This window comes from Heteronotia binoei, chromosome 9 (genome assembly GCF_032191835.1).
Source record: "Heteronotia binoei isolate CCM8104 ecotype False Entrance Well chromosome 9, APGP_CSIRO_Hbin_v1, whole genome shotgun sequence".
Classification (NCBI taxonomy): domain Eukaryota; kingdom Metazoa; phylum Chordata; class Lepidosauria; order Squamata; family Gekkonidae; genus Heteronotia; species Heteronotia binoei.
The window spans coordinates 36694964-36711335 of NC_083231.1; the positions used below are offsets into that span (position 1 = coordinate 36694964).

Below are 16372 nucleotides of genomic sequence, written 5' to 3' on the forward strand. Positions count from 1 at the left end.
AATGTAAGACAGCACAACCAAACCTTCTTTGTTTTAGGTAAATGACACATGGGGCGGTAAATTCTAGGATGTCTCTGTACTACTCAATAATAGAAACATTTCATGGTCATCCCTGGAAAATATTTACCTCTTCCAGGAGATTAAATAACTTCCAGTAGCCACTCCACTCTGTCCATTAGCGACTGGTGGGCATCGAAGGCAGAAACATTCACTAGCACTCTCTCCAGTCTGTAAAACAACTAACAGAAATGTCAGTTCAACAAAAGTTAAGGAATTCGCTCAGACAGAGAACATCTGCAACTCTATTTCATATGCACACATGGTGTTAGGTCCAGTATGAAATTTTTGCTTGTGCCAGAGCTCTTGTGCAAGCAGAAACACAAGAAAAGACTACAATAGCTGCTAGTGCTAAGTCAAGCTTATTGTATCCTCACTATATTGGGAAGAAAGCACTTGGTGTTGCACAGGATCCTGCACAAACAGAAGTGTGCTACATCCATTTATCTTTCCACTTGCACACTGCTACAGCCAAGCCATTGTATATTACATACGTACATGAACAAGCACAACATAGTAAATACGCTAAATCGGGGACTGCAACCTGTGGCTTGTTATGAAACCCAACATGGCTGTTTAGTGTGGGCCTTCCTAATAAAGGACTTGCAACAATGAGTGTCTTGGCTGCAGACACACGACGGACCATTCATCAACATGTCAAAAATCAGCAGTGTTAAATTATATATAGTCCTTAATGCAAAAATGTACTGACTCTTTTTTTGATCCTTTGCTCTGGATTCCAACGTATTTTGGCTCTTTAATTGTAAAAAAGTTGTGGACCCTTACACTAGATATTATTTGAAAACTAGAGTACATGTATGTGCACAGAATTTCCTTTTCCTCATCCTCCCATTCCTCCACAAAAGCCAACTCAGCTACATGTCATATAAAGTATGCAGGCCTCCACTAAATGGTCATCTCATCTCAGAATTATAGATTAGTCAAGATCAACAAGGTCATCAAGCCCAATTATTGCACAGAGGCAGGATCTACAGACACTAACCCAGCCCACACAGGAGGCAAGGACAAACTCACTTATCATAGAATTCATGCGGTCACTGTGCAGCAAGCTGACCTAATGGTGAAGGGACATGCAGGCAGAGTCCCTTACAAGAAAAATAAATTAACCTCCCCATCTCCTACTCTGTTTTAAAACAATGTCAAACACACCAATTCTCCAACACACATATTTTAATCATCAAATTAAAATATGGTTGGTTTTGCTCCGTGGAATGCCTTAATATAAATGAGTTTCCTCCCAGCACAACCCCAGAAGTTTGTTCTCTATGTGGTTCGCTTCTCACCATTCTCGACATGAGATTCTAGTTCGTCCACTGGCATCATAGAAGGAGAAAGCTGCAGTTGGCTGGTTACAATCATAAGTGCCCAAGGTGAAGCACTGAGGATGTCGGTCATCAATAAAAACGGTATGTCTGAAAAGACTTTATCTAAATGCTCGAACTACAAAGAGGAGAAATAATGTTATTATCTTAGTTGTTTTGACAGACTTTTCAAGCTATGTTTTCAAGCAAGTTTATATCCATACCTTAGTAGAGACGAATTTAACTGCAACATCAAATGGAAACACAGTCTCTATGGTAACAGTCTCATCCTGCATAAGGAAGAACAAAACTGTGGTCCATTCCTTGTTTTATAGCCCAATATAAATATTGCTTTACAGCCCAATCTTTCCTATGTAAAGTCCACAACAGAGTAGGAATAGTCCTCACATTACCTGATCTGATCAAAACTGCTATTCAATTTACTCCAGTCCCCAAAATAAATTTGCTAACACGTCATAAACCCTAATCAGCCATACTTACGATAACAATAATGAGAACCAGTGTGGTGTAATGGTTAGTGTCAGGCTAGGATCTGAGTGACCCAAGTATGAATCCTCATTCTTCCATGAAAGCTTGCTAGAAGACCTTAGGTCAGTCTCACACACTCTCAATCTAACCTACTCCACTAGGTTGTTGTGAGGATAAAATGGAGAAGAGACTAACACAGTGAGCTGCCTTAGAAGGTCCCCATGGGAGAGAAGGATAGGGTATAAATGAAGTAAATAAATAATTTGCAGCTGCTTCATCCACCTGCCCCAGCTTGGACCACACGAGTATTCCAGCATCAGGTCCAACTCTGCAAGCAGCTCATCAGACTTGTATAACTCATGACCTCTTCAGCTGAACTTGCTTCCCCAGCCACAGATGGCAATGCATCTGATCCCTTGCTTTGCTGGCTGCCACACTGTAAACACAGAGGAACCGCTGAACACTTGCTAGGCTTAGACACAACTGGAGGGCTGCATTCAGGCAGATGGGTCGTAAGTCCTATAGATCAGCAATATAAGGATACAAGCTTCCAGGAGCTGAAATCTCCTTTCATAAGTGTTCAGAAAGGTTATCTACCCTAGCTACTTCCTGTGCTTTTTAAATTTTGCCTTCCTTCCGCTAATAATAATAACGAAGAATTACCATATGGCACTGTGTGTAGAATAACCAGGGGATCTGAAGACTGTCTTGCAGCTGCAAGTTCTAGCTGTTAGTGTTGTGCTAGTGGTGAGCTAGACTTGTTTTTAGTGGCTGAGATAGCTCTGAGAGAACTATGACTCGCCCAGTGTCACCCTGCTGGCTTCATCTGGAGTGCGGAATTGAACCCAGTCCTCCAGATTAGAGTCCACCACTCTTAACCAACACACCAGACTGGCTTCAGCTAAACATCATGTTAAAGAAATACAGTCCCCACTTTTCTGGACCTGTCTCCACAGGAATCACCACTCTATTTACATCTGTGATAATCATATCCATGAGACTGGGTGGAGGTTTCATTTTATGCACATCTTTGTCCAATCAGGTTATTTATTTATTTATTTATTTATTCGGGATTTGTATCCCGCCCTTCCCAGGAGTGGCTCAGGGCGGCTTCCAACAATAACAATTTAACAATTTAAATATAAACAATTAAATACTTCACATTTAAACATTAAAACCAATACATTTCAATTCATAAAAACAATGCAACTTAAAACCAATAACATATCATTTTATATAAACAGATGGCAGGCCAGTTACGTCAAGTTCCATCCCGGCTAGGTGTAAGCTAGCCGGAAGAGGGTCGTCTTACAGGCCCTGCGGAATTGAGCCAAGTCCCGCAGGGCCCTCACCTCTTCCGGCAGCTGATTCCACCAAGTGGGGGCCATAACGGAGAAAGCCCTATCTCGAGTGACTTTCAGGCGGGCTTCTTTTGGCCCGGGGATAGAGAGGAGATTTTGTGTTCCTGACCTCAGTGCTCTCTGGGGAACGTATGGGGAGAGACGGTCCCTCAGGTAGGCAGGTCCCAGGCCATATAGGGCTTTAAAGGTAATAACCAGCACCTTGTACCGGACTCGATACATCACTGGAAGCCAGTGCAGAGTCCGAAGACCCGGCCGAATGTGTCCCCACTTTGGGAGACCCAATAACAGCCGGGCCGCGGCATTCTGCACCAGCTGCAGCTTTCGAGTCCGGGACAGGGGCAGCCCCATGTAGAGGGCATTGCAGTAGTCCAACCTCGAGGTGACCGTAGCATGGATCACTGTTGCTAGGTCGTCGCGCTCCAGGAAGGGGGCCAGCTGCCTTGCCCGCCTAAGATGAAAAAATGCGGACTTGGCAGCGGCTGCTATCTGAGCCTCCATCTTTAAGGAAGGCTCCAACAGCACCCCCAAGCTCCTGACTCTGTCCGCCGCCATCAGCGGCGCACCGTCAAAAGCTGGCAGGGGGATCCCCCCCCCCGGGCCGCGGCGACCCAAGCAAAGGACCTCTGTCTTCGTAGGATTTAGCTTCAGCCCACTCAGTCTGAGCCACTCAGCCACGGCCTGTAATGCCCGGTCCAGATTTTCCGGGGCGCAGACCGGCCGGCCGTCCATCAGTAGATAGAGCTGGGTGTCATCAGCATACTGGTGACACCCCAGCCCATACCTTCGGGCTATCTGGGCAAGAGGCCGCATATAGATATTGAATAACATCGGGGAGAGAACCGCCCCCTGGGGCACACCACAATCAAGTGTGCGCCTCTGGGATAGCTCCCCCCCTACTGCGACCTTTTGTCCCCGACCTTCCAGGAAAGAGGAAAGCCACTGTAAGGCCAACCCCTGAATCCCCGCGTCGGCGAGGCGGCACGTCAGTAGCCGATGGTCGACCGTGTCGAACGCCGCCGACAGGTCTAACAGCATCAGCACCGCCGAGCCACCCCGATCCAGATGCCGTTGAAGGTCATCCACTAGGGCGACCAACACTGTCTCCGTCCCGTGTCCCGGGCGGAAGCCGGACTGAAATGGGTCAAGGATGGAAGCGTCCTCCAGGAAATTCTGTAATTGCATCGCCACTGCCCTCTCAATAAGTTTACCCAAAAAGGGCAAATTAGAAACCGGCCGATAATGTGCCAATTGGGCCGGATCTAAAGATGGTTTTTTTAGGAGGGGACGGACCACAGCCTCTTTGAGTGGCGTTGGAAAGTGCCCTTCCGTTAGGGATCTATTTATGATATCCCGCACAGGATATCTAAGATCCCCCTGGCAAGATTTAATAAGCCAGGAAGGGCATGGGTCCAATTTACAAGTTGTTGGGCGAGCCAATAAGAGAATCCTGTCAACTTCCTCCAGGCTGAGGGGTCTAAAGCCATCCAGAGTATAATCCGAAGACAGGCTCGGGGCCTCAGGTTCGCTAACTGTCTCCAAACTGGCAGGGGGGTCGGGGCGGAGTGACGCGATTTTATCCGCAAAAAATTTCGCAAAAGCCTCACAGCCGATTTCCAATTCAATAGAATTTAACCTGCCTTGTGGCAGCGTTGTAAGTCCTCTAATTATATCAAATAATTGTGCCGGGCGCGAAGTTGCGGACGCAATCTTAGCCGCAAAGAATACTCTCTTTGCGGATTTGATTGCCATCTCATAGGCCTTCAAACTCTCTCTATAAGATGTTCGGGTCACTTCGTCTCGAGTACGCCGCCATTGCCTCTCTAGTCGTCTGAGCTCCCGCTTTTGTTGCCGCAGCTCCCGGTTAAACCAGGGCGACGGTTTCGGGCGGGGGCGCAGAGGGCGCCTGGGTGCGATCTCCTCAATGGCCCTGGAGAGCCCATCGTTCCAGGACTCTACCAGATCATCCAGGGAATCGCCAGCGGGCCAGGTATCCCGTAGAGCCGTTAGGAACCGTTCCGGGTCCATCAGGCTCCGCGGGTGAGCTAAAATACGCTCTCCGCCTAAACAGGTTTTGGGTGACACCTCCATACGGGCCTTAAGGGCAAAGTGATCTGACCATGGCACTGCTTCCGTTGCAATATCAGTCACTGATATTCCGGCCACAAAGACCAGGTCTAACATGTGTCCCGCCTGATGAGTGGGTGTTGTAACAACCTGGGAGAGTCCTAGTGTCGCCATGGATGACACCAGGTCCATCGCCTGGCTGGACGCCGCGTCGTCGGCATGGACATTGAAGTCACCCAAGACCAAAAGCCTTGGGTGCTCCAGCGCCCAGCCCGCCGCGGCCTCCACCAGGGATGGTAAGGCGCCGGCCGGTGCGTTAGGCGGTCGGTACACCAGCCAGATCGCCAACCCCTCCCCAACATCCCACATCAGGCCAACACATTCAACGCCCGGAATCTCTGGAGCCGGAAGAGCCCTAAAGGAGTAAGCCTCTCGTATGAAAAGTGCCATGAAGTTATGCACTTCTCAACATATCTGCTGGGTTTTCATTCCTATAACATTGTAAAGTTTAGCATTTTTGGGAACAAGCCATTTTAATGATTGCATCTAGGAAAGAGGCTTGCAGAATAGGAATTGGCTACCCTAAAAAACATGTACCTCCCACAGACATCCCCCGCTCAAGTCTAGAGGTGGTGTGGGGGTGGAATTAGAAGTCAATGTACTAGCTCATGGAAATGAATTCATCAATCTAGAGTGCAAGTAGGCTGATACTTATTCCTACAGAAACTTTTTTGCTTCATTAAGATCAGATAACATTATGGAGGTTAATAATTGCATAGAAACAATCAAACCAAAATCACTCTTATACTGTAGGAAGTCATTTCGTAGTGTTCCAAGCTAAGCCACCCATTTCTACCCAACATGCAGATCTAAACACATCAACAGCAGCAAAATCCTGGATATCAACAGAAGTTAGATATGCATGCCTAGGAATTGGTTATATTTATTAAATCCTGATGAAGGATTGTCAAATATTGTATTATTAGTTTACTTAAATTCATGATACATTAAATTTTGAGAATTCCTAATAAACACAAGTGGGTTCCAACGAATCTTGACATACCCTGTGGCACTTGCATAGGATCTCTTTTTCTTCAATGGTTGTACTCACTAAATAGGAAACATACACAAGAAACATTCTGGTCCCAACTGTTCCACAGTGAATAAACACAGTCTTTTCCAGCTTTAAAAGAAAGAGAAAAGAAGCAGTAATTGTGAGACCACAATGTATAAAAGGCCTTTAAAGAGTAAGAAAAAACAGCCAGAAGCATTTGTAGGCCTTTCTAAACTCTGTACACAAATGCATCCATCAGTTTTCTAGGGTTGCTAAAAAAAACTAAACAAAACCCAAATTTCAACCTTTGACAAATATAATTTTGGAGAAAATACATTAGTTGCAAAATAGTTTGTATTTTATTGCCTTAGATCAGGGGTGGCCAATGGAGTTCTCCAGATGTTTTTTGCCTACAACTCCCATCAGCTCCAGCCAGCATGGCCAATGGCTGGGGCTGATGGGAATTGTAGGCAAAAAACACCTGGCGAGCTACCATTGGCCACCCCTACCTTAGATTATTCTTGTCTCAATTAAGAAAAAGTTAGTTGTGTTAGTGCCCTCAAATATTAAAAGAATTTACATGCAGTCACGTAGAGCACTATGTATTTAAAATAAGCACGTGTTAAGTAGCTCCATTACTGTATTTTCATACATATTAAGCAAAATATCATTCAGAGGCTGTCATGTTAACAAACAATGCTAGCTTACTTTTTCACCTGGTTGCAAGTCTCCAATAGGGATATCAGGAAGTAAAGCAGGAAATGAATCATCACATATTTCTGTTCCATTTAGTGTAATGTGAGTTTTTTGAGTTAGATTTGCATCTTGGCCTAGAATGAAGAAAATTATGATTATTTTTTAGGTAGTCACCCCAGTAATATTTGTGAAGCATTTATATATGGTCACCAGGGAATATTTCATGCTATCTATATTACCCAAGTACAGGTCAAACAACTGAACACAGCTAATGTGCCCGCCCTGAAATAAGGCTTATATAAGCTTACATTCTGCAAAACCAAGTTATTGTACAGATTTGGTATTCTGACACACAGACAGAATATCAAAGGGGTTTTTTATTTTGTTTTTGTTAAGCATACAACTTCTGAATTACCACAAGTATCTTTATATAGTTCTTATTCCATTGGCTGATCCTGTTTCAAGAAAATTCTAGATGTAATCCATAATCTTCCTAATATTCAGTTTCCTGTTTTGTTGCCGGCTCATTCTAAACTTAGCATTCAATGCCAACATTATGTCAAAAGGCACTTTATTTTATTACACATATCCCACCCTCCCCTGCAAGCAGGTTCAGACATGGAAGCTTTGGAAGCTCCCCCTCCCCTTTTCTCTAAACTACATCCAAAGAACAACGGCTTTCATCAAGGAAAAAATCTACATTACTTCTGCTTACTTACACACACTGTAAACTTTAGTGTACCTTCAAAACCAATCCCAAATATGCAAGGATCTCCACTCATGGAGCATCTTTCTGTCTCCCCCCTCCCATAGCAGTCCAAAATATTCTTATTGGAATACTGAAAGAGGGAAGCCCCTCAATATTGTTACTGGAAGAAGGGGGACCCCTCCCCCGGGAACAAGATGGGCTGCCAGGGGAGGCAGAAAAATCATGCTCCATGAACTAAATTTCTTGAGCAAACATCAGTCTAGATCCAATCAAACCTATGATCTTGTGTGACAAAGTGATTACATTCTACAATGCCACCTTCTTCCCTTTGAAGGAACATATCTACAAAAACCTATTCTCATTTTTAACAGTTGTGTATAAATTTGCAAGTACTAAAGGAAAATCATATGCAGGCATATTTCCTTTGCTGTCTTTCTAAAATGAACATTTTAGTGCTTATTATTTATTTCATTTATACCTAACCTTTCTCCCCTTCAGGGACCCAAAGCAGCTAACATCATTGTTCACACCTCCATTTTATCCTTGCAACAACCCTGTGAGACAGGTTAGGCTGAGAATGTGTGACTGGCTCAAGGTCACCCAGCACACTTCCACAGCAGAGAGATTTAAATTATTTATACCTTGCTTCTCCATATAAATACCCAATAGCTAGAAAGTCAGCACTACTGAGTTAACAACAATACCAGTAGCAAATCAAGCGGGACCCAACCTCTATCATCACTGTATGCATTTTCTTGACTTCTTCGCTGACTAGTCCTGTCTAACTGTCTTAAAATTTACAGAAGAGAGTGGCTTTCTCCCCCTTCTCCTTTACACAATGAGACCTTTTATCCTTTTGCAGATTTTCAGCCAACAGCACCTCAATAATGAATACCTGGTTTCAAGCCGGCTGTGAGCTTTACATCTTTGGCAACAGTCTTCTCGTGTGACTGGATTGTGACAATCAAACAGTACATTTCATTCATAAGGGCAGGAGGCTCATGTTTGAGCTGGACAGAAATGTTCGGCACTCTGGAAATGATCCTTCAATTTAAAAAAAAAGAAAGAAAGGCCAACTGCTGACTATCGCTTAATGCTCTTACAGCCTGGTCCTATCTGCTGCTGTGGCTGTTGCAGCACAAGTGACACAGCAGATTGTGACACAGCAGATGAAGAAAAGAGAAGATCATGGAAATACAGATCAGAAATCAAAAGTCATACAACTATGACCAAATTACTAAACCATAAACAAAAGGAATCCATAACATACAATTCCAAAGGTTTACATACTAAATTCACGACGTACAATTCCATTTGGAATTACAGGTTGTGAATTTCTTAGATTACAAGAGTGACAATATAGACAGGAGAACAGAGCCACATTTTTTATAAACAGGAAACCAGCACTGGAACCTTGGAATTGCATAATGTATTTGGGACTTTAATTGGCATCCTCATCTCAGGAAAGAGATAAACAGAACATTCATTTATGGACTTCGGTCTTCTATGAATTTTTGACTTCATACTGAGTACTATTTGCAATTTGCATACGGAAAACTTTTGTATTTGAAATAATTGTATGTACTGAATAGAATTTGTATGTTTATGACTTAGTAATTCAGTCACAGTTGTTTGGCTCTGATTTGTGACACAGCAGCAGCAGAACTGTAATACAGGGAAGCAAGATGGAGCAGAAGCTTTTTCTTCCACAGGCATTTCAGGACTCCTCCCATCAGCACTTATTCTTCCACATCTTTACACTGATACGAACTGCAATAATGCTAGGTGAATGCACGTGATGCCACGGACGTCAGGATGCTGACCATGGGAATGCAGGAGGCCATCTTAATTTGTTCTCACTATCCTTGCTCCCCCCCACAAAAAAATGGAACCTTATATGCTTGTTATGCAGGCACTTCTCCTGCACTTGGGAGGCAACAAAGCCAACTCAGGTGCTGTCCCACATGCAGGAGGACAGGACTAGCCCCTGAACAAAGGAGGTGTAAGGTGGTTGTTTGGTCCCCCTGCCCCCAATCTAATGCCAGGAGTTCTATCACAGGCCCTGCACTGTGCTGCTACATAGTGAGTAAAACATATGACTGCGTGCTTTTCAATCCTTCTCTTATTTTCACAATGCCACTATGAAGCCCTCCATGCTCCCATTTTACAAAATGCAGTTTCAAGTGAGTAACTTGCTCCTGGGCTCCCAGCAAGTATGTGACAGAGTTGGGAACTAGGTCAAAACTCCACCATTCTTGGATGTAAACTAAGTCAAAACTCAAAAGAGCATAGGGAAACTCCTGAATGGGAACTGCAGTTCTGAAAGATGCCAAAAAAAGATTGATTTTTCACCCCCATCAGTGTGAAACCACAGTCAATGGAGATGCCATCTTAAATCAGAACTGCATTAAAAATTACACGTACTTCTGAGTGTTTATGTAGACAATGGCTTAAACACCATGAAAATTTGTGTGTGTCAAAAAATATTAGTATACTTTTATAGATGTCTTAGTGCATTCTGATTATCTTACTATATAAAAGAGGCATTTACTTAAGTACTCTTGGAAGAAAAGGGTCATAATACCATAGCAACTGAAGACACCAGCTGCATACATCACAGTAACTCAAACTTTGTGTGTTGGAGGGGGGTTACCCAGACTATTCTATGTATCAAATTCAATGCTTGCTGTCATACAATGACTGTTTCCACTTACATAGTGCTTGTCTGAACAGTCAGACTTTCCCAATGGATTTCACTGTCTGGGAGTTTGGGCCGCCGTTTGAAGGAACGAGCTGCCAGCAGTGCCTCCTGAGAAGAAGCTGCATCCCCTCCTCCTCCACGCCAGTTCAAGATCACACACCTGCCAATCTCACTACCCAGAATCAAATCCACTGAAGTGATCTGTAAAACAGGCATGTACTGACTGAAGGTTTCATTTCAATGAATGCATCTCAGAGCCACACAGAAATCTTCTCCTACGTTAGTATTTGTTTAAGAGAAACCACCACCTTCCCTCTGAAATTTTTTTGAAACACACCTGCAATGTGTGCACAAGAGCCTGGTCTGGATCTCAGAAATAAAAATTCAGGCAGTTTCAGAGTTTATGCAATAAACTTTAAACACATGGCGAACTTGCATGACTCTTTGCATGTTTAATGAAGGTTGATAGAAGATTCTCAAGAAGGCACAGAGATGTAGCCTCAATCTCAATAGGTTTTATGTGTGTGTGTGTGTGTGTGTGAAGACACTAAGAACCTGTTTTGTCTCTTTGCTATCCACAGTGAATAGACACAAAGCCTTGCACTAGTTCAATTACATAATGCATTCTGCTACACTGGTACAACATAATGACTTGCAATACTGCAATGATGCAATGGCCTTCCACACTTGATCCTATCTTCCTTTTGATGCATGCAGTATACCATCTGATCAGCCTGCCAGTGTTAAATCATTTCTGAACAATCTTCTTTCCCACATCCTCTGTTTTTGCTACAAATTTGAAAACCATAATCTTTATCACTGTTTCTTTAGATAATACTTCAAACAGTGGTTAGGAGCTTACCTCAATCTTCTTTCCCACATCCTCTGTTTTTGCTACAAATTTGAAAACAAACTTCTTTGTTTTGCCAGGAGTAAGACACAGCATGCCCTGTGTAAACAGTTCATTTTTTTGATATGATTCTTCCACCATACAATACTGGTTGTATTCCTACAGCAAGACAGAAGGTGTAAAATTATATATCAATATTTTTCCAGAATTCTGTTTTAGTGCAGCAAAATCTGTATTACTAAATGTAATGTGAAACCTGTCCATTCTTTCTAGAAATTGTGTTATTCAGAATATACTTAGAACAGAATAGTTGCTTAATGGATAAATGATACAGAAGAAGTTTTCTTCTAAATGTATACATCCTACAGTTCTTTAGAACCATACTTTAAAACAAGCGAACTACAAATTGTACTTTATGGAAAAATATCAGTTATTTAAAACATATTAACAAATTAAATGACTTATAAGGAGTTTCAATAAAATGGAATAAAAAGCTTTGGAAAAATGTAGTCATAGTTATTTTTGTGCTTAATAATACAGTTGCTAAACACTAACATGGAAATAAACTGAAAAGCGCTCAAATTTTCAAAGCAACAAACTCTCTTAATCCCATATCAGGCAAGGTCCAGTTTGTTCTCTAAGGAAAGACCTGAAGGGAGGGTGGAAATCTCCACTCAACTCTGGCCCCAGAATTCCAAGAGAAGGCCCAAGAGAAGATGGAATGGGCCCCTGCAGGTGCAGAAGGACTGTGGGTCCAGGTGCCCACCATCAGTTCCACCCTCTCTATACAAGACACCATGAAACATATCCACATTAAAGTGGCATGCTGGCTCCTGACGTGTTGGACCATTAAAACGGTTGGGAAAATGCAATAAATGCATTCACCTTATTAAAGAGATGACTCTCCCTTAATAAATGAAGTATTTTTCAAAAAGATTACCTGATTGTTGAAACCAACACATAGCTTAGAAAACCGGAGAGGATGAGGACAATCAGCTTTCAATAATATGTCAAACTGAACTGGAGTGTCAACATGGAAACTTGGAGCAAGAAATCTCGCTTTGCACTGTACTAAAATTCGGAACAGAAACACCCTGTGTTATTGAAGTTAACGAAAATTGCCATGTTTCATATTAGGTCCCCTATAGAAACACTAAACATATCAATATTAGAAATACCAAATACAAGACATTAGATTTGTACCAAGTCAGGTAAGCTTTGCATAGAGAATATGTACAATTAAGAAGAGACTATGAACTATTTGGTTATTTCTTTCTTTCTTTTTAACAGTCTTTTTTTTAATTATTAAGTTTCCAGTTACAGGGAGATTTGGTTATTTCTTCTGACACAGGTCATGTGAACTGTGATTTGACTCCTGCAATCCAAGAAATTAGTTTGCCACACACAGAGCTTTCTTTGTAAACTGTGCAGCAGCAGCTCCTACTGTGGGCAACAGCTGGCTCATTAAGGAACCCTGAAGTACCACGTATGCACACCTATGCACACCGCTGTTTCTTTCTTTTCCTGTACAGAAAAAAGACTTCTCAGGCACCAACCTAAAATTTGAATTAACTGCAGATTTTCCCAAACACAACATTTATCTGTTTAGCATTATCATCCCCACCCTTCCTCAAAGGAACTCAGGTCAGCATATACCATTCTCTTCTCTTTTGTCCTCACAACAACCCTGTGAGGTAGGTTAAGCTGAGAGTGACTGACTGGAGCTGAGCTCATTCAGTGAGCTTCATGGCAATGGGGACTTTTGAACCTGGATCAGAGAGCCAGTTTGGTGTAGTGGTTAAGTGCGCAGACTCTTATCTGGGAGAACCGGGTTTGATTCCCCACTCCTCCACTTGCACCTGCTGGAATGGCCTTGGGTCAGCCATAGCTCTGGTAGAGGTTGTCCTTGAAAGGGCAGCTGCTGTGAGAACCCTCAGCCCCACCCACCTCACAGGGTGTCTGTTGTGGGGGAGGAAGATAAAGAGATTGTGAGCTGCTCTGAGACTCGGAGTGGAGGGCAGGTTATAAATCCAATATCATCTTCTTCTTCTTCTAGATCTTAGTTCATCACTAAAAAAAGGGAGCAATGGAGTTTTTGCACCATTTTTAATGACCCACAAAACATATTACTGACCGGGGGGAAAAATACACACAAAAAAAAGTTAACCCAATTATCTTTACAGCTCTAGCACCAATAAGTACACTAGAATCTCTTACATATAATTACTTTGCAAAGGAAAATTTTATATAAAAGCTTAAAATGGAATTTAAAAAACTTTTTTAATAGCACAGATGGATTTTGATAGAAAAACAGGGAGAGGCTGTGGCTCAGTGGTAGAACATCTGTTTTTCCTGCAAAAGCTCTAAAATTCAATCCCCAGCATTTCCAGTTACAAGGATCAGGTAGGAGGGGATGTGAAAAACCTCACCCAGAGACCCTGGAGAGCATCTTCCTACTGGAGTAGGCAGTACCAACAAAATGGTCTCACTCAGCATAAAGCAGATGGATTCAGAAATGCCAGCACACTGTTATTATGTCAAATCTTACAGGGCTAGCACAATTTTTGCTTTAATTCTCCAAAAACTTAACAGTTGGACTGCTATAGAATTAAGATACATATTTCTATATTTGCCATTCACTATGCAGACAGTGCATTTAAATATAACATTTGGGATAAGAAAAGCTTCCCTACATACCAAATGGAATGAAGTCCTGCACTTCTATTGTAAAGATATTATTGCCAGCCAGAGAGACTCTATCAGCCCACAACTTCTGTGAACTTTTCACAGAAGTAGCATCACAGTCAGGTTCTGGATCTGGGCTCTCATTCTGGATTCAAAAGAAGACAATTTTATTCAATTTTTCTAGGTGCAAGAACTTGTAGGTCATTGAGAATTATCGCAAAGCAGCTAAATTTTGCCTACTTACCATAAGAACTTTAATCAGATTCTTTTCTATGCGAGATTTTTGATCCTCTTTCAAATTAGACACTAAAGAAAAAGAACAGAGAAAGCAAGAGAGAAAAAAAAGATGGTCATCTTAACCCTTTATATTGCAGATTAGCTGCCACTAACCATTTTCAACTACCTGCAGGTATCTGATCATTTCCACTACATTCTCAGCTGAAACACTGCCCTGGTTCCCATATATAGCAGATGCGATAGCAAACATGTGCCTTGACAGTACTGATGAGTTCTACTTTTTAAAAAAAGTCCTAGATGCCGAATGCCAAAAAAAGGCTAGGTCAGAAGCCTTGTTCTGGCTTGCTAGCTTTCTTTAGAATTTGCTTTATATGGATAATCAATCCACCACCTGAGTCCCTGCTGGAAGCAGCACTGGTAAAACATGTTTACTGCCTCAACTGCAGTTTGAGAACTAGGACAGAAGGAAGTAGCACATCATTGAAAACTGTCTTCTAAGTTCTAATTATTTATAGGAATAGTTTTATAGAACAGGAATCATTCTGATATTTCAAAGCTACAATCAAAAGGGAGATACTGAGCAACTATAAGTGAAGCAAAGAAAAGGCCAAGCCATACAATGAACAAATTAAAGTGCCTGAATGCCTACTGTGCTTTGTACTTAACGAAATTCAATTCTGTGCATACTCCTACTCTATAGGTAACTAGAAATAAGGAAGGGAACATGTATTATTATAGTACAGGTTCCCAAAAAGGAGGCCTGGTTTTTTAAAATTCGCTGCATTTTCATTCCATGCTGCCTCCAACGAGCTCAGGATACTGCACATGTCCTTTTACGTCCCTCTTCCACTCACAGCAGCTCTCTCCTGTGAAGCAGGTGAGACTAAGAGGAAGCGAACCGCCAAAGAGGATATACCATGGCTTAGTGGAAATTTGAACCTAGGACCTCTCAGTTCTAATCTGCATTCAGCTGGCTATACCACTTTATGAATGTATGAAGTTGCCATATACCAAGTATAACCCAGCCTAGAGTTGTTTGCTTTGACTGCTTTCAAGGTCTCATGTTTAGCAAATTATGTGGTTGGTTGACTAGAAGCCTATTGATCAAATAAAAACGTGCTCCTTTCCTAATTAGTTAGGCAAAATTTAAAAAAACTCATGTTGTTACATGAATGCATCCACAAACTGCTGATAACCACAGTGCAACATTAGGTATTCCCCCTCTTGCTCACTCACCAGAAAGAATGTCTCTAAAATGATCCATTATCTCAAAGACAGTGCATGACCTTTTCTTCAAAACTTTTATTCATGAGCAATTTAGAGCATAAAATCAACTCAATAATATATGATTAATCAATTTGGATTTCTTTTAAGCAAAAGACAGCCATATCTGCAGTTTTTCAAGCTTTGCAAAGATAAGCATATGAATACTTTCTTCTTCTCCCTCAAACTTTAAGACACCATTGAAGAGGCTGAGGACCTTCATACACTGGATATATGGAACCAACTTCAGATAAAGTTCAAAACTCTGAAATCTTTCAAGCTACCCACCTTTGCATAAAGAAGAATCCTACCCAGATGCTTCTCAGAGCAAAGAAGTGAATCAACAACAGCAAACTGAAATGAACTTGCTCACCTCTTCCCAGCAGCTCTAAGGAGTATGTAATGTAATCTTTTATCTGTGCCATGAGATAGGAGCATTTAAGGGCTGTGGTCAGTACAGAAGTAAGGAGAGTCCACCATCCTTCACTACGGTAATCGCACAAGACATAATCCAGGAGCCTGGAAGAAGATTGAGAAAAAGAGAAGCGTTTATTTAAACAAGCCAGATTGACCAAACAGCTGTTTTAACAATCACAATATTAACCCATGGTTAACCAAATATAAAATCCCATGATCAGTTAGTGCCCCCTTCATAGTTGAAAAAAAACACCCAGATTTTTTAACAAATTGTAACTCATCTCCATAACATCTAAAACAAACTGAACTGAGAAGTGACGCTATGCTTGGCTATACTACTGCCAGGACAGTATCCAAATTCATTTTCAAAAATGCATATGGATTAATTTCCAGTCCATTTTATGATCTTGCTAGAGGCATTCCTTCTACCTTCCTCATCTGCAAAAGCCTTGTTTTTACACTAA

The 16372-nt window shown here is 42.0% G+C and overlaps 1 protein-coding gene across 1 annotated transcript in view; it reads right to left on the reverse strand.

Annotated features, from left to right (window-relative positions):
* Nucleotides 1–16372, reverse strand: part of TRAPPC11 (trafficking protein particle complex subunit 11) — a 41598-nt gene that overhangs the window by 11611 nt on the left and 13615 nt on the right. The window contains exons 15-26 of the mRNA XM_060246462.1: nt 15865–16010; nt 14236–14297; nt 14004–14136; nt 12247–12377; nt 11319–11465; nt 10470–10657; nt 8651–8799; nt 7059–7180; nt 6360–6479; nt 1604–1669; nt 1362–1518; nt 128–239 (exon numbers count right to left, since the gene is read on the reverse strand). Coding sequence (XP_060102445.1) covers nt 128–239; nt 1362–1518; nt 1604–1669; nt 6360–6479; nt 7059–7180; nt 8651–8799; nt 10470–10657; nt 11319–11465; nt 12247–12377; nt 14004–14136; nt 14236–14297; nt 15865–16010 — 1533 coding nt within the window. The remainder of the gene's footprint in view (nt 1–127; nt 240–1361; nt 1519–1603; nt 1670–6359; nt 6480–7058; nt 7181–8650; nt 8800–10469; nt 10658–11318; nt 11466–12246; nt 12378–14003; nt 14137–14235; nt 14298–15864; nt 16011–16372) is intronic.